The sequence below is a fragment of the Streptopelia decaocto genome (assembly GCF_964273445.1).
Source record: "Streptopelia decaocto genome assembly, chromosome: 1".
NCBI classification, from domain to species: Eukaryota; Metazoa; Chordata; class Aves; order Columbiformes; family Columbidae; genus Streptopelia; species Streptopelia decaocto.
The window spans coordinates 127,776,680-127,795,732 of record NC_138663.1 but is presented as its reverse complement, the minus strand read 5'-3'; the positions used below and the strand labels follow the sequence as shown (position 1 = coordinate 127,795,732).

The 19,053-nt window shown below is 41.7% G+C and overlaps 1 protein-coding gene across 1 annotated transcript; it reads left to right on the top strand.

Moving 5' to 3' along the window:
* Nucleotides 1-5,755: 5,755 nt before the first annotated feature.
* MAEL (maelstrom spermatogenic transposon silencer) lies at nt 5,756-18,561 on the top strand (the record flags this gene model as incomplete). Its single annotated transcript, XM_082061620.1, has 12 exons — nt 5,756-5,887; nt 6,607-6,693; nt 8,142-8,241; nt 10,250-10,405; nt 12,312-12,353; nt 13,242-13,369; nt 14,244-14,298; nt 14,871-15,012; nt 16,275-16,337; nt 17,166-17,298; nt 17,554-17,632; nt 18,446-18,561. 12 exons carry the CDS (start codon nt 5,756-5,758, stop codon nt 18,559-18,561), a joined length of 1,233 nt encoding a protein of 410 aa, XP_081917746.1.
* Between the last annotated feature and the right edge of the window lie 492 nt (nt 18,562-19,053).

Genomic DNA, 19,053 nt, shown 5'->3' with positions numbered 1-19,053 from the left:
TTTTGATACAATTAGAAACCAATATGACAGAATCTGCAAACCCATGTTGATTTGCATTAATTACATTATTTTTCTTTAATTTGTTATTGACACAACTCTTCTACAGGTCTATAATTACCTAGATCATCCTACTTAAGGCCAGATCCAAAACAAGACTTTGGAAAACTTTTGGTTCCTAACATTTAGAACTGCAACCTAAAAACCTCTAATTCAGCAGCAACTTGAGACTGAAAGCACACATGTACTGTCAAAGTTTATTATACACTTAAAATTTTCCTTCCTATTTTCCCAGATAGTCCTGAGCACACAGTTGTCTAACAAGCACCCAAGCTAAGGTTTACATATCTTTGGGTTGTCACAGCCAGGTCCATTTTCTACCTGAAAACCCAGTCTTATCAGATAGGATTTTCAGTATTTGTCCAGGATACTGGCACAATGTGGTGGTTTCACTGGAGCCACGGCATTAAAGATATTTGAAATAGATGGCATAGAGGGGATGCAGCTGTACCACACATCGATTGCTAGTTGCCACGTACCTTGTAACAAATTTAGTTGTTCCGAGATGGGCTGGTCAGCAGGGTCACAGCGTGTGCCCAGGAAGTCCCATGCATCCCACAACCCCATGACCTGCTGCACTGCAACTCCAAGCATAAATGCTAATATTCCTAAAGAGCGGACAGAAGCATAAAAGCTCTCACTTGAGTTCCCCCAAAAACCTGGAAGGTGTTGATAGCACCTATGAGGCCTGATCCAGGACACTCACAGTAGGTCTAGCACTCAGCAAAGCCCTGCAAAGGCAGGCAAGGGAACAAGGTGTGGGGATGTGGCTTGCCTTTTGTAAAAAGGCATCCTGACGCCTTGGTGTTCAAAGTTACATCTTTAATCATACAGCTGAGATGCAAGGCACCCTCCACTCATTTTGCAGTTGTGGCACTGTTCAGAAAGAAACCCAAGTTATGTAATGTCAAAAGGAGTGAGAGCAAGAGAAAGCCGATGGCTATAGCTTACTGGTTAAATCATTTGCCTAGGGAAGGGGTAGCCTGCAGGTTCTGATCCCTTAAATGTTTATGCGTTACATATGAAACAATAATAATTACCACACTCGAAAGGCAAAGTTCCCACTTCATACCACTCTCCAGGGAAACCAGGTTTAAAACCTCCATAACCAGTCTGAGAAAGACTTCAACTGTGAGATTAGGTGGTGAAAGCTTCTCTACACACCCACAAAGGAGTGCTGAGAGACAATGGCATAGGTGTGCCCTGGCTCCTCCCACACCCATCACAAGATACATCAGCCCATCAAAGGCCCATCTCCACAAGTCCAGAGGAGCACAGGGACACAATGGCAGAGAAGGAACCTAAATTAAGGACTCTGAGGAAGAGAAAGCCCCTCCCAAAGCTGACCCGGGAAAGCCTCAGCCCTAGGGTGCAAGCATGAAGCCCATCAAGATAGGTCAACACCACAGCAACTTCACGACTGAGGGGTGTTGCAGCCTATGGATACAGGACACATTATGGGATTGGACTTCTTATGGATGTTCAGGGGAAGAATCAAAGGCAAAGAACAGGAAGGATCTAGGTGATCTGAGAAGGGAAATGTTTGGGAAAATAGAGGGATAAGGCTTTGCTGGTTGATATGCCTGTCTGACATGCCCTGCACCTGCTTAGCACAGCCCATTCCTATCTTCCTAATAAATTCCTTTAAAACTTTTTCTCAGTGACGGAGTGTCTATTTTGGGTGTATGGGGCTCTCAGTGACAGCCTTTAGTCAAGCCGTGGGTTGGAGAGCCTGTGTGCCTGAGTGACAGTGACTGGAGAGACAGGAGTGAGTCAATTTAAGTGTCAGCAACTGGAATGGGTCCTCACGTCATAGGGGCCCTCCAGCAACTGGAGTGAGTGAACATGTGGGTGCCAGAAGCTGGGCTGGGACCACAGGCACCATGTGCCTGGTGCCAGCAGCTGGAGAGACCCAAGTGAGTGACAAGTGCCGTCCACTCGAATGGACCATGTGTCAGAAGCCCTTAAGTCAGTAGTGCCAGGGAGAGTGTGACTGTGAGTGTGTGAGCACCAGTAACCATCAAGCTGGACTAGCTGGCAAGGGGCTGATGTACCCTGGGAGGCAGGGGTGGGAGGCAGGGAGAGCAAATTGTGCATCTCTCGTGGCAAGACCCCAGGAAGAGTTGGCATGTTGGACTGGGAATACATACTCAACCTCGCTTCAGCTGGACCTGGGAACATGGAACTGTGTCAGTCTCACCTCTCTTGGGCTGATGGATCTGGCCCTATTACCCAAAAGGAAACAGAAAATATTTCACTTTGTGCCGTAGCCCCAGGCCAGCACATAAGTGGGCAGCAGTAGCTGTGGTCACTGACATGTTTTTTAGAACAGCTTTTCTTATTTCTTCTGAGGAACAACTGTAAAACATACCTTGAAAAGAAAATTATAGCCATCAATCCTGAATGAATGAAAATGCATTAGTAGCAGAAAAGTGCATAGACCCCTGTCCTGGTTTTGTTAAAAACAAGTTTCTCTTTTAGTGGATGTGCCTGTCAGCTAAAGCCTTCATATTAACTGCATTTTCCTGGAGAACCAGACACATGTTTTGGTAAACATAGCAATGGAATGCAAACTTATTGATAAGGACAGATGGACATCTCACGAGAGGGGCAACGAGAAACCGGTGACCAAGAAACTGACCAACGGTGTATAACATTCCATTCACATGAATACTTAATATAAAAGTGGGACATCACGAGGATCTCGTCCCTTTTTTCCTTTCCCTTTTCCCTTCTGCTTATGGCCGACATTAGGAGAGGACCTTGCTGGTCGTCCCTGAGAACTGAGGCCTAGTGACAGACTGAATCCAGCTCCGGTTGGCTGCAGAGTCTAATCCAGGACTTTGGGTGCCGGCTCTGCAGTTGCTGAGACTTTCAAGATTGGTTTTGTATATTTTGTATTATTTTCTCTATTCTTATTAGTAGCATTAGTAAAACATTGTTAATTTTTCCAACTCTCTTCTCTCTGTCCTTCTTTCCCTCCCAATCGCCTGTCCTGAGTGGGAAGGGGGGAGAGGGAGGGGCAAAAAGGGGGAAGTAGTGGGGAGAGAGGGTTAACAATACATCTGCCAGGGTTTTATTGTCACCCTGCAATGTAAACCCTCGACAACCCCATTTTGAGATACCTGACAAAGTCCGTGTATTGATGGGAAAGCACAGGCTCCCAATTCTGGAGTTGAGTTTCCAAGGCCAGGTACCTCAGAGTTAGAAGTTGGCATATAAAGTTATTGAATTGAATTAAGTGGTTAAAAAAAAAAAAGTAATACATAAATACTGGCACAACACTTGCTTTTATCTGCTGGAATGGCCCCAGTGCTACAAAAGTTATTTACAAATCAGTAGAAATGGTCCAGAGAACTCATTTGCCAGCTAGGTTAAACACAGACAATTGAAGAGTTAAAACATGAGTTTCTTCAGAGACACTGGGCTCTCCCCAGTGCCCTGGGGAAGAATACTGATGACATGGTGCTCTGAAGAGTATCTGTTCCCCGTTTATTCTCTGGCCCCCACCCCACGAAGGAAAATCCTTTCTCCACTGCTTAAGAATTTTATTTTCCAACCACACCTCTAGCCCTAGGAGAGCTATTGCTGGAGCCTTGTGTTTTTCAAACAGTTGATGCGTGTATTATCTGAATTTCTTTAAAAGGAAGGACTGCTAAAGGGTGGGTCCCAAAGCAGCATACTAGAGAAAATAATATGGTGTGAAAGTAAAACAAATGTTCACAGATCCTAGCAACAACTCTTAGAGTAATGTAACAGTAAATACTTGCCCTTCTGGCTGAAAAACTAGACTCTGTGCAGAAATTTGTATTTATGAGTTATTTCTTGCAGTCTCTCCTCAGAGATTTAGTGTTAATGTATCAGGAACTAGACCAGAATATAAATTATTTTCCACAACAGTGAAAGTGACTTTAAAAACGCTTACCCATTCTCATTGAGTTTACATCACCATTTTATATGTTTCTAACAATATGATTGACTCCTGTATGTTTAAAAGCAAATTCAGTAAGTGGTTCACAAATATAAACTAAACTGTTTCACCAGATTTGAGCAAGACAGAGTAACCTCCAGAAGACTAAACTGTGCCAGCATCATTTAACCTTCAGAGAAACCAGCCACTAGTGAGATGCAAGAGCAATCTGATCTGACCTTACCTGCCAGCAGTTACAGCAGTGATAAACACAATCAGCTAAGCCAAGGATTTAAACAACAGCTACATCCTTTGGAGCTAAACAGACTTAGGATACTTAAACAGAAGATGAAAAAAACAGCTAAAATGAGGGGGAGAGCTAGAGTTTTCCAGTGATTTGGAAATGCATGGAAGTGTTTTATCACCATTTTATCCTCATGTGTAGGTTTATGGTAAATTCAAGAGGACTCTGGAATAGAGTATTAGAAAGAATCTTCCAGGCTGGGGCCACACCATACATTTTTATCGAGACTGTCTGGGTAACTCCACTAACAATGGCTGTGTGAGAAACAGTGTGCTAGCTCCTGTTCTGCTGCACTATGCAGGCTTTGCAGGAACTGCAACCACATGCTGGAGGAGATCTCTCAAAAGACAAGGGGAACAGTGAGGAATGTGGGACTCATTGCATGCCTGGGACAGCAAAACTTCGTCAGAATTTAATCAGAGCCTATGACAACACTACCACTTCAGTAACCCGGTCTCAGGTCAAACACAGGGCCCTCTGTTGCAGGTCACCAGATTTCACAATTCCTTCTGTAAACTAATTAAACTTTGTTTTAAAGCCACTTGTAGTTTTTGCCCTGCTATTTTTTTTTTTTTTTTTTTTACTATGGCCAGTGAAGATCATTTGTTTTTTGAGAGAGATCAATAGAAATCTTAAGGGGGGAAGCAACTGATACTTCGAGATGATGCAGATCAGATTATATCCAGCCTTTATCTTATCAGAACTGTGACTCACTATGCAAACTTTCAGTGAAGGAAGTGTCAATTATGTCAATGAGATAGATGAAAGGAAACCAAACAAAACAACACACCCCTCCTCCCGCCCCCCACAAACCTACTACAGAACAAAACTAACAACCAAAACCACAAAAAGAGAGGCTGAATAGCAGAACTCCCCAATTACTTTTAATAAGCAAGTTTGCCTTTCTGAGAACATTTTGTGTGTGTGTACAGATGGACATATCTATTTGCATAAATAACCGTAGTGACTCTTTGTAAGGATTTCACTAGATTCAGTATATAACATTAATTCAGATTGAGAGGGTATAGAGGAGTATGAGTCTTTCATTTTGAAAGCTCGGTATACTGCCATTTTGTGAGGGAGGGGAGCCTGCGTTTCGAATGTCTATGAGAACCTCGTGCAAGCAATCGCTCCCATTTGGCATCTCTCATCCTTCAGCACTCAAAAAAACATTAAAAAAACCCAAAATCCAAACAACCCTGCCACACTCTCCTCGAAGCCCATCTTGAGGTGACAGATTAACACCCGAGGTGGGGACGGATGGCGCCACTCAGCCCCCGACTCACACCGGCACGCAGGAGACCGGGCGGCCGCTACGCGTAACGGCCGTTCCCCCCTTGCCGCCAAAAGCGAGGGCGGGCGCGTTCCCGCTCCGCCCCGCAGAGGCGGGCTGGGAGCTGGGGCTTGTGGGCGGCACCTCGTGGATGCTGCCGCGGCGTGGCGTGGCGGCGAGAGGCCGAGGCCGGGCGGGGTCGGGTGCTGCCATGGCGCAGCGGAAGGGCTCTCGTAGCGCCTACTGCCTCTTCGTGTGCGACCAGCTGCCCGAGCTGCAGCGGCGCGGGCTGCCCGTGACCAGGGTGGTCGACGCCGTGCCCTACTGCTCTGAGGCGTGGGCGGTGAGGAGAAGGGCTCTCTCCTGTCCATCCCTTCCCGGCTTCCTGAAAGGAGAACGGTCTTGGGTTAACGCAGCTCAGCAGCGGGGAGGGCAGAGAGGAGGCCTGCGGTGTGTTTTGCTCCAGCCACTGTGTGCTAGTGCTGTGGGTTTCATAGCCACTCACCTGGCTGTTGAGGGTGAGGAAGCAGCACCCATCAGGTGGATCTGTGCGGCACCCCTGTGCAGGTTGTGTGGGGGGCAAAATGTCAGGGTGGCCTTTCTTGGAGAGCAATTAGTCGGCAGCTCAGCTGTTCTGTGTTTAGTGGCTCAAATGGGCATGTTGAGTGGCCTCAGCTGGCTCGAGCTAAAGAGCAGAAGCTCCTCTGTCTTCCCCTCAGCAGCAAGGGTGTCAGCTTTGGCTGGTGTGTGATGGGTAGTGGCATCCCTGGGTGGCAAGAGTAGTTTCAGAAGATTGGTTGTTTGTGGCGGGGCAGTGCTAATTTGCCCTTGTCTGAAGATACTTCAAAAGCACATGCTTGTTAGGTGTTTTGGATCAAAGCTTATGGCTTCATTAGGGATAAAGCTACTAGAAATGTTTAAGTCAGTTTTAGCAGTTGGCAGTTATTGCCAAGCATTGATAATGTCCTTTAGAAATGCACAATTAATTTCTTACCCAGAGTTTGTTGGGCTACTAGAAGGAGGCAGTAAGAAGTTTTTTTTAACAATTTGCTTTCCTTCAAGTTGCTGACTAAAGAAGAAAAGATGGCATATGCCGAGAAGGCTCGTAAGTGGAATGTAAAGAAACACTCTCAGAAGACAGCAGAACAGGTGAACACTGAGAAAGGAGGACCGTTTAATGTAGCTAAATAAGAGGGGGTGTAAGTGGTGTTGGGGTTTGGTCAGTTATGACACTATGCAAGATCACCAGCTCTGCATAGTCTTCAACCTCTGGAGATTATGGCTGCTGTAGTAGTCCATACCATTACGAAGGTGATGCAGAAAATTGTTCTAGTTTGAATTGAAGGTGAGAATATGCCATTTTAAACCAGCACAGCTTGTTCCTTTTGGCTCTCTTACCAAGTAAAATGTAGTTCTCTAACAACTTAGTTTTATGTTTAATGATATTTTGCAGTGACTGACTTACAATGTAGTTTTTTTTTTTTTTTTTTAAATACTGAAAATTGGTATGACTTCTGGTCATAGGTTCATGTTGCATTTGCTTCGTGGCTGTCCTTATCTAGGTGGTTCTTGTCTAACAGCCTGAGACATACATTATACGCAGCTGATTTGGCATTCTTGAGTGGCTGTGTGGTGGACTACATCAATGAAGTGTTGCAACCTACACACAAATAGAATAATTATACCTTGCCATTATTTTTAGATTGGTTTGATTATGGAGACAATTGTAATGCTATGGTGGAGGACAAAATCCCCCAATGTAGAATTAAGCAGTTAATGTCAAGCTGAATGTAGTTGTGATCAGAAATCCCTTCTGATATTTACTGGCTTGAAAAGGGGTGTGTATGTCCTTTGTTCGTTTGTTTCTTTCTTCTGTCTGTCTCTCTCCTTCTCCCAGCAGTTCCTCAAAGCATAATTTGCTTCAGAGTTTGAATTATGTGAGGTGTCAGAAAGCTTTTTTTCTTCCAGTCTTGGTTGGCAGTGTAAAAATTTGTGTGTCAAAGCAAAGAGCTTGATTGAGTAAGTAGATAATACTGCATTTACTTCTTTATTCTATGTTACTATGAACTACACTTTACTGGTGAAGGTAAGTTTAAAGACTTTAAAACACAGTGCTTAAGGGGCATACGTGCACCTCTTACTTGCCTCATACCAGAGCAATTTCATTACTTCCTTGAGGCTTTATCAGCTTTCAGTGAATTCCATTCCTAGTCAAAGGCAACTAATGCATGTGCCAAACTTTTCCATAAAGTTTATGGAAAAAGTTTTGAAATACCAATTTGAAAGGTTCCTCGTTTGTGACAAGTGTTTGAACTTAACGAAATATCCTTTATTTTTTAAAAATTCAATTTTGTAAATTTAGCTTAGTTGTAGTGGGTTGACCAAGATACTAAGATACCTGTCTCTCAGTTTGTTAGAAGAGAAATCTTGTCTTCCCAGTCTGCAAGTACACAGGCACTTTTATATAAACTGCAGACTTGTTCCACCTAACCATAACTGTTAGTGGATGTCATATGTTCCTCTTAAAGAAGAAGGTGAAGGACCCTATTGGGGGTTAGTAGACTCTTGATTTTATGTAACTTTCTCATCTTTTCCAGATGCGTAATCTGGCTCATCCAGTTCCTGCTCATCTGACCACGAAGGTGCCCAGTGCTACTTCTCTTCCAGATGCCTCTATGTCTTGGAAGAACGATCAGGGTATAGTAGTATTAAAGCAGTTGATCCTAGTAGATGAAAGCTTGCCCTTTATAGATATTCTAACTTATGCCTATACAAAGGATATTTACATTTTGCTAATAGCCATCTGTGTCAACTGCTGCTTTGTTTTAAGCTAATAATCTACTGCTGTAAAAAAAAACAAAACAAAACAAAACAAAAAGTCTTTTGTAGTATAGAGGGAAGTCAGTGCAGTTGTCTGTCTCCCTCCTCCCCTGCCCCAGAATAATTCGGTCTTCTGTTTTTTAGCTTGATGGGAGTAGAGCCACTAATAGTTTTTTACAATGATTTCAAGGTTTTTAAGAAAAAGGTAATTCTTCAGCTCCTGCATGTATGATTTACAAGACCTAATCCAAATTCAGCATAAAAGAATACTTGTACCAATTTTAAAGGGTGAAGAGTTGTTAGGTATTGAAGTTCAAAATTTGTATTGTAGAGGCATTAAAATAAAACAATGACGTGGCCTCTTTGGGAGAGTGAAAGAGAGGGTCTGTAATTTGTCAGTACTTGTAACATCCTGGCTTGCTTCCTTGTTGAAAGAACTCTTGAAAACGAAACCTTCCTAATCTGTGTCCCCTCTTCAAGTGGATGTTTTGATTAGAATTGAGTAATGAACACATCTGCAATCTTTTCCCCATGAATATTACATTATCCTGAAAAGTGATAAATGGTGGTGCTTACAAGATAGGTCAACCGACCATTTAATATAAGCTGTGTCTACTGTGTGATTAAGTTTCAGCTCAAGCCTTTTACTTCACAGGTCTTTTGAACTATTTTCATGTTGTCATGGTTATAGGGGAGCAGGAAAGCGTAGCTCCGTAAGAAGTGTAACACCTGTTAGCATCCTCCCTGCCAGAGGTCACTTTCCCTGTCATTGTGATACAAGTTTGATCAGGGTGATTTTGGTGGCTTGAGCTGACACAATTGATCTTTAAATTGAACAAGAGGGATAATAATAAGGGATCACTGAGACAGGTGTGATGATGGTATTTCTCAGTAAAAGTCCTGTATGGTTTCCTGAAGCTATATCCATTTCGTCATAAGGAAAACAGTTCAACTCAAGTAGGAGAGGTATCTGTCTTATGACCCCACAGCTTGTGGAGTTTAAGTTCCAGGTAAGAGAGCACCAGCATTCAGGCTTAGGACAGCTGGTGTTAAATGCTATAAAGTCTGACATACAGCATTGTTTCTGTGTAAAAACAGTTATACATCTCTATTATTTAGTAGAACAAGTAGGATTTTTTGATGAGGGGCAAAGCTTAACCTTAAGGGTTAAATAGCTACCTTAAACTTCAATGAGAATGTTATGTGATATTTGTGAAGAGAAGGATTAAAGTGTATTGTGAAATATTTTTTGTAGTTGGATATTTTTAAAATTAGTAGACAATAAATTTATTTCTTAACGTTGGCCTTGGGTATTCCAGCCACCTTCTTTGGGAGCTCATTTAGTGGAAGACATGTAATCCTTTTAATTAGCAGACTTCTCATCTCCTTGTATCCCGGAAGATTATTACTAGCTTGTTTAACTTTTGTAAGTTACTGAATTGAGCTTGTGAGGCTGCTGCGCATTTACGCATTTACTGTTTGTGGTGTGTGTGTTTTTTTTTTTTTTTCCTAGCCTTATTGACCTATCATAAAAAGGAATAGTAGTAGTTCCTGTTGGATTCCAGGCCTCTTACTGTTCTCGTGAGTTTGGGGTTTGATTTTTATTTTAACTTTTTTTTTTTTTTTTCTCTCTGTGCACAGTAGCATCTATGGAAGGTGTAGCAGGACTACCAATATGCCTGACTCTTGCATAAGTATTAGTTACCTTGTCATCTCAGATACAGAGAAACATCTGTGTGTTTTACTCGGTTGATGCCCTACCTTACTCACTCATGATAAAGTACACTGAAGCTTTCACTGGAGGAAGTGAGGCTGGGATGACTTGCTGTGACCTCTGGTGGCTCTTCTGATTTTTTTTTTTTTTTTTTTTTTCCCCCCCTTTCAGCTGTGGTCACAGATATCTTCTACTTCCTGAACATTTACAGCCATGGCAAGCTGCCATCCCACTGTGAACAGCGCTTCCTTCCTTGTGAGATTGGGTGTGTCAAGTACTCCCTACAGGATGGCATAATGGCTGATTTCCATCACTTCATAGACCCAGGTAAATCCCAAGGGTGGGAGACAAGAAGTAGTTCATCTTGCTTTGGGGTGAGAGGGAGGCTTTCTAGTGTCACTTACTGCTGCCCAGATTAGATTTCTCGTATTAAAATGGGTTTATTTTTTTGACTGTAAGTGGTTGGACTTTTTAAAATGTCAGAGCAATACTGATTGTTTCTGAAGAGATGGACTTAAGCATCAGAACTGCATGAAGAGGGTAGAATAAATTCAGGATGACCTTCAGGTGTTTGTGCTTTATATTTCATGCCATTGAATATTTGTCTTGATTGAACATAAACACACACACTAAAAATATGCTTTGTTTTTTAAAATACATATAATTGAAAGTAACTTTCAAAAATAGTTGTGGCACTTGTATGAGGCCACAAGGCAAGATCACAGAGTCACAGAATCGACTGGGTTGGAGAAGACCTCAGAGATCGAGTCCAACCCTTGGTCCAATTCTAGCCCATTTATTAGATCATGGCACTAAGTGCCATGTCCAATCTGAGTTTAAAAACCTTCAGGGACGGCGAGTCCACCACCTCCCTGGGCAGGCCATTCCAATGCCTGACCACTCTCTCTGTAAAGAATTTCTTTCTAATATCCAGCCTAAATTTCCCCTGGCAGAGTTTAAGCCCATGCCCCCTTGTCCTATTGCTAACTGCCTGGGAGAAGAAACCAATCCCCACCTGGCTATAACTTCCCTTCAGGTAGTTATAGAGAGTGATGAGCTCACCTCTAAGCCTCCTCCAGACTAAACAACCCCGGCTCCCTCAGCCTCTCCCCATAGGTCTTATGTTCAAGTCCCTTCACCAGTCGTGTTGCTCTTCTCTGGACCTGCTCCAGCACTTCAATGTCTTTCCTGAACTGAGGGGCCCAGAACTGAACACAATACTCCAGGTGTGGCCTCACCAATGCAGAGTACAGGGGAAGGATCACTTCCCTTGTCCTGCTGACCACGCTATTTTTGATACAGGACAGGATACCATTGGGCTTCTTGGCCACCTGGGCACACTGATGGCTCATGTTGAGCTTCCTGTCAATTAGTACCCCCAGGTCCCTTTCTGTCTGACTGCTCTCCAGCCACTCTGCGCCCAGCCTGTAGCGCTGCAGGGGGTTGTTGTGACCAAAGTGCAGCACCCGGCACTTGGCCTTGTTGAACTTCATCCCATTGGAATCAGCCCATTTTTCCAGTCTGTCCAGATCCCTCTGCAGAGCCCTCCTGCCTTCCAGCAGGTCGACACTCCCTCCCAACTTGGTGTCATCAGCAAATTTGCTGATGATGGTCTCAATCCCCTCATCTAAATCGTCAATAAAGATGTTAAACAGGACTGGACCCAACACTGACCCCTGGGGAACACCACTAGTGACTGGCCGCCAGCTAGATGCAGCCCCATTCACCAGCACTCTCTGGGCCCGGCCCTCCAGCCAGTTCTTAACCCAGCGTAGAGTACACTTGTCCAAGCCATGGGCGACCAGCTTTTGCAGGAGTATATTATGGGAGACAGTGTCAAAGGCCTTGCTGAAGTCCAGATAGACCACATCCATGGCTTTCTCCTCATCCACCAGGTGAGTCACCTGATCATAAAAGGAGATCAGGTTGGTCAGACAGGACCTGCCCCTCCTAAACCCATGCTGGCTGGTCTGATCCCTTGTCCATCCTGAAGGTGCTGTGTGATTCCATTCAGGATGATCTGCTCCATAACCCTGCCAGGCACCGAGGTCAGGCTGACAGGCCTGTAGTTGCCAGGGTCAGCTTTGCAGCCCTTTTTGTGGACTGGGGTAAAGATGAAGCTGTTTGTTTCTGTACATGAAACTATGGTATATAGTTGAGAGTAAAGGATCTGTCATTGTGGATGTTGAATGATGATTGCTCTTTTTCTCCTGTCTCCCCTGCTCTTCTGCAGAAGTACCACCGCGTGGTTTTCGGTACCACTGCCAGGCTGCTAGTGAGTATCAGTGGAGAAAAAGGATGGTATGCAAAGTTGTACAGTTTTACACTGAACTTATCTGATCTGGATCCAAATGTTCTGTAAGTCTACAGTTTCTCCTTCTGGGAGCTTGTCAAATTTTGAAGACCTTAAAGGAGTGACAGAGCAGCCTGTTGCAGTCACCTTTTTTATGTTTCTTGTACCCATGAATGCCAGAGCACTTCACCCAAAATGGATTTTTCAATGGCAGAGTTATTTGTACTTTGTCTTCCTATTTTAATTGAAAAATAACTGCAGAATGTTCTTAAATGGGACAACTCTGAATGGCTTTAAATGCTTTCAAGCCCATGTGAGCACAGTGTCCTTCCCTTGATAACCCTTGTGTATATCTTCAGCATGAAGTGCTAATTCATAAGAGCATAACTAAAAGATACTAATTTGTATTTAGAAGTTGAAAGTGTTTTGCAGCTTTACGTATGTCAACAAAGTTACAGTATTTATACTGTTGTTTTGTCTGGCTTGGCCTGCTTTGTTTCCCCTGTGACTCTTAAGTAGTGTTTATAGATTTCAGTTTGTTTCTGTTAGGACACTTCCCCCCTTCTGTATAGAGGGAACAAACTCGGCCCCTGTTTTCCTATGTCAAATATTTAGATAATGGCCTTTTAAAAGTGGTGTGTGTGTGTGTTTGCTCAGAGTCCAGACCTGCCAGTTTTCTGATGATGGAAGCAAGGTTCTAATAGTGTATTCACAAACACTGCCTCTAGAGAAGAGGAGATGTGTATGTTTGTGTGTATACATATAAGTATATAAAAAGATACAAAGCTGGGGGGGAACTGTATCATTTAAAGAAACGGCACTTCTCATAACTTTTTTTTTTTTTCTGCCTCTCCCTCCCTCCTTCATTAGGTGATGCCACTCACAAGATCCCTATATCTGGATTTCATCTTCTACGTACTTGTTATGCAGTTGTCTTACGGGAACTTCTTGAGTTTGTCCAGCCAGCCAGAGGTGTTCGGCCATATTTTTACTGCAGGGTATGGTCATGGTTGAAGTAAGATGCTCTAAATCAAAACCTCTAATTTCACTTCTGTTGGATGATTAAGGAGATACTTAACTCTAAATCCTAATCAGTGTGCAAGTGAGTAGGAAAAGATCCTCTTTTTTTCCAAAGCTTCCCAGTTCCATGCAGGAAGAAATGACCCCTAGACGCTAACCTTCTTTATAAAGCAGAGACCTAATTTTCTACCTTCTTACTTTCAGTCTGCACTTTTAGCTCTAGCCTACCAATGAACATTTCACTTGGTCTCTGACATTGTTTTGACTTAGGTTAAGGGCTTTTAAGATTTACTTAAATTGATTACGCTGAATAATAGTTGCACAATCCTGCTTGTCTAAGGGATGTTTTTACATCTTTATGACTCTTTCCCCATGGGAATACTGTACATTTTAATTTTTGCTCAAGTTTCATTTGCCAATGAGCAAAAAAAACCATTAGGATTCAGCGGCGTTTAAGCTTCGTGACAGCTATAATACATTTTGACTCCATTCAAGCCTAATGTTAATCTTTAAAAAGGCAGAGAGGATCAGGATCTTGGCCTCTGTTCATAAATATAGGGCTCTGAAGAAGTATGCTTGAAAAAGATCTCAGAGCACTCAGCTGAGATATCTGTGGTATAAGTTAACCTTTAACCTGTCCCCAAACATTAGTCCAGAATTTTTCCTGGGGTTTGGTTGGAAAGCCTCTGTGGCATTTGTTCCTCTTAAAGCTAATTTTCAGGAAGAGTGTACATTCAGTCCCACAAACACTGAATTTTGTTTTGGAGGTGACTTCTTGGGACATAATCAGAAGTCTTGCAGGTGTCAGAATTGTATCCGGCTTCAACGTGACAAAAATTTTCTTTCTGTTAGTCTAACGACAGATTCCGAATTAACTGGTGTCTCCATCGAATGGCTAGCCTAACAGGTGGGAAATTGATCGTTTTTGGCCTTATTTTTTTTTTTCCCCAATAAAGAAGGTTATGTAATCATGGACAGCTGTATTTGTCTGAAAGTCTTTGGGTCTCAAAAGTTTCATAAAAGCTGGTACTGATAGCTAGAACTACTTTGCCTGTTTCTCCCTCTTTTGCTCCCCATCAGTGACAGTAAGACAGCAGCATGATCAGCTGTTTGGGCAATGAGCACATCCATAGAATAACATACACTGTTTCTTGCTCAGCCAGTTAAAGGAGCACTAGAGGCAGTGAGATTACTGTGAAAGGTGAGTGTATGGTAACACAAAGGAAAACTAACAGCTTCTGAGGAGAGAGGGCCTGCAAGTAGGATACATAATTCCTGAGATGGACAAAATTATGGCAGTATGGGACAACGCACTTTGCTAGTTTTATTAAAAACACTGGTGGGATAGCTTAAGTTTTACAAGAGCTTTGATGTTCTGGTAAGAGGCTGGGTAATGAACGGGGACTGCCCGAGAAGTGAGCTGAGTAGAATATTCCCTGACTCTTTGTTTGCCTGACCTGGATTTTCTCTGAGCTATAGGCATTGAGAGCCATCCAGAGCTTCTTGCTGTAGAAGACCTGGTAATAGAACTGTACCGTAAGAAATACCAGAAGGAGCCATCCAAGAATTGGGTATGTAGAGAACTGGATGCCTTCCTGTGGGATTTCTCCAGTAATACCAGGTATGTTGGGTTCTTCTTTGTGGAAACGTGTATTACCCTCACCTGTCTTGGTGCCTGACACACAGCTTATATGCTGTTAGGCTAGGATGTTCTGCAAGCCTTCTAATCAGAAATGCTTCTTGTCACATCATGAGTACAACTGGAAATGAAAAATACTTTCCCAAGAGAAGTGTGAAGCTAGATGGCTTGTTAATTCTGAGTCTGAGGCCTAATTTAAAGGAAGAGGTAAAAAATGGGAATAAAATATACTGCAATGTTCAACTGGAAATCATAGAAATGAGAAGACTTGAACTCCTTAGAAGTGTAATTTGGATGGGACCTGGCTGGTGTTGTACGTTAAACGCCTTATGCTGCTACTGTGATGAGGGACAAGGTGTGTTTGCCAGTGGTTATATATCAAGTTCTTGAGCATAACTGCTAAACTAGATCCTATATTTCTTCTCTAGAATGCCTGTTCTTTATTACACATCTGGTATCCTATTTACTTTATAGGGTGTGGGTTGTGGTTTTTGTTTGTTTGTTGGTTTTTTTTTTTTGGTTTTGTTTTCTTCCCTTATGTGACTTGAACAATAAAGCTTTTCCTGCTTTCAGATTCTAGAGGTGTTATGCAGCTTGTGATGTTGCAGGGGAATATTTAGTGATGACATAGTTAACTTAGAAAAATACTTTTAACTTTTCCTCTGCTATTGTTTTAAGTAATTTAACCAATGATTTGATATAAAATTATAGTTTTTTGTGTTTTTTTTTTTTTTTTAAGATTATTTCTGAAAGTCTGCTTACAGTATGGATTTTAAGGTCCATTGGGATAATCAGTGTCACTTTGTCTTTTAGTTTTTCATTTCCATAAGTATTTTCACACTAGAGAGAGACCTTAACAAGAATGGGAAAATGTACTTTGAAACACATATTTGGAGAGGAAAGTATGGATGTTTATACTAACAGGAACTATTTCACATTAATGGGAAACATCAAATTGTTACCTTTAAATACCATTTGTCTCTTCAGATTCTATTTTCTCCTTTCCCTCCATCTCCCCATGAAGCAGATTGTGTGTTAAGCGTGCCTCTTAACTCTGCATAACCACTTGGAGCTTAGCTATTGAACGCTGGTCCTCTGTGATATTTTAAAGGTACTATGTGGTCACTGAGACAAAAAGATGGCATCTTTAATATTTGTTTATGTTCCTTCTGATTAGACCAGCTGTTCATGTTGATTAATGAGGTAGATGCTTCTGAAATAAGCCTGAACTTCATTTCATGTAGGTGCAAGTGGCATGAAGAGAATGATATACTCTGCTGTGCTTTGGCGTCCTGTAAGAAAATGGCGTGAGTATTGCTAAGGAGTTATCTCCAGTATGATGACTTCTTATTTTTTTATAGACGCATGTGTTTGGCTCTGGCTGCCTGGAGCGCTGTCGTTCTAGATACTGAGTTTTATTTATTCCATCTACCCCCAAGATTTTGTTCTAATTTTCATCACTGTTTGTATGGCTTAGGAGTGTGCTGTAAGTCTTAGCACTTAGATGTAATATAATTTCTGTGATATTGTCCATCAGTCTGTAGTGTTCTTTTCACTACCTCTACTTACTATCGGAGAGTTGAGAGAAGTGTTAATTAAATTAGAATTCACTCTTTTTCTTCAGAGATTTAGTATACCTGTATTTGGTGAGAAATTCTAATACGTCTCTAGTTTGCAAACTTTTATACTGCCTTACATGTAATGTAGATACATACAGTTCTGTAGTCTTTTTGTTGTGCAGAAAGGGAAAGTAAATAGTTGGGAAACAAGGAAATGCCATGTAAGATGTCGGTGGTAGTAGCAATTTAAGAGAGATACTAATGGATAGTTTTTAATTTAAAAAACTCATGTACTTCTGTGACTTGCAAAAAAAAAAAAGTTGCTTTTCACACTTCTAAGTGGCTGCATTTGATAGTCTGGGGAAGCAATTGTTTTAATTTGATGTGAACAGGCTGGTGGTCTTGGAAGGATGCTGCATAACTATTTAGCTGCTGCAATAATGTCCTGCTCTGTGCAGCTGAGTCTGTGGTTGCTTTTGTTTGCCAGCTAAAGAACTGAAAATGCTGTGCTTCCATACATAAGCATTACAGCCCTCTTAGCCAAACTTTTCTTGTTTTCTTTTTTTCTTGGTCAAGTTATTGCATCAGTAAATCTTTAGCTAATGTGTATGGAGTCTCACTCACAGCTGCTCACCTGCCTCTTCAAGACTCTGATTGTGGTAAAAGCACAAATACCAAGATGGTGGTACTGGCTGCTGGACGTTTTCAGGTCAGATTCTTTAAACTGGTATCATGTTGTATTTCTAGTTAACTCAAGTGTCAAACTTGTCAGTTTCAGGTTAACTGTTTTCTCTTTGGATGCTGTCTTTTGCAACATATGTTGGGCAGACTGATGAAACAAAAATAATCACTAGCTGAGTCATTTATTGTGATTTTTGACCACAGTTGGTAGGTTTACTGGACAGGTGTGTATACTGCGTTCTAGATGACGCATATTATTTTGAATGTTTATTTCTTCCTACAGAAAATGAAGGCTGAGGGTTCTGGATGTGACAGACATTTCACTTCTCCAAGTCAGGATCAAGAGTTTGTCCCTTCTAATTGTGAGTTTGAAATTTTCACATTCGTAAGGGGAAAGAGTTATTTAAACTTAATCCAACTGGTGCTTTTTCAGAGTGCTGTGTTTAGATGTTGCCTCTCGGGACAGAAAGCTTAAATAACTCTGTGTGAGCTGCACTTATTCCTGCATGAGAATTTCACTGAATTTCTGAAGATGCAGACATAAAGAACTGCCATTTTCTTGCTGGACACAATCTTAAGGTCAAAAAGGTCTCTCAAAATTTTGTTTTTCTTAGAGATGTTGCTCTCTGATCTATACCCCCCCCCCTTATTTTTCTGCTACATGAAATACATTCTCATATGCTGAGGTGCTTTGAAGCAGGACCATCTTTAAAATACTCTCCTTGCTCTTAAGTCATTGTATGGGCACACTTATCTGGTATTTGTTGCAAATAAGCTGTTATAACTCGGTTTATAAAGACTGCTCATTTTAAGTCTTTTTTGAGGGATGAAATTTTTTTAATAGAAGACACGTGAGCTCAGTTCATCTGGGCAGTTCATGGCTAATCTTCAGAGGAACAGAATCAAGTTTGCAAGATAAATAACTCTTAAGAATTCTTTGTAGCTTACTTTCTTGCATATAAAATAACACACTGAATTAAACTTTGAAACTGTTCCAGTTTTAAATCATGGGATCTTGAGGTCTTGATGTTTATAGAGGACACAACCTCTGTCTCTGACTTTTTGTATTGGAGCTATTGAATAGCTTCAACTCCACAGCATGTGAAGAACAGTTCCATTAGCTTATGTGAGATTTAAAGGCTGATTTGATTTGCAAATTGTATTTAATTTAATAGGTGATTCTCCATGTGGTGTGAAGACTTCCCTTTATGGAATAAGTACCATGCGAGGAAGAGGAATTACTCGTTTGCTGAAAAGTGCATCTGATCTGTCCAAGTCTTTTAGTAACTGAAAATCTTTTTTACATCCAGGACATCTGTAAATTCTGATTTTTTCCTTGTTTCCCTAAGGTAACCAGCAGCTTCTCCAGACTGGAATTTTTCATCTGATGTGCAACCTTTGGCAGTTCAAGCTTTTGTTAGAATGATAAAACTATTGACTGGATTTAAAGATGATGAAAATCTTGTTTATTTTATACAGGAAGACCTATTTTGAAGAGACGCAACAATTGCATCTTGTCTTTAAAGCCAGTTCTATTTCTTAATGGATGGAGTGCAAATTCAAGATTGAGTCAGTATCATTCGATTAGAATAATTCTTTAGTGGCCAACGTGACTTTAAAGCAGTGCTTGAATTCTTCTTTAATAACCTCTTTCCGCTCTTCTATGTGAGGAAGGTAGAATTTCAGTGCATAACAGTCTCTTCCCATAAAATGATCAAGGGTGGGGAGTACTGGAGGTATGAAGGGCTGCACTAGGGGAATTAAAGGTATAACAGTCTTGAAG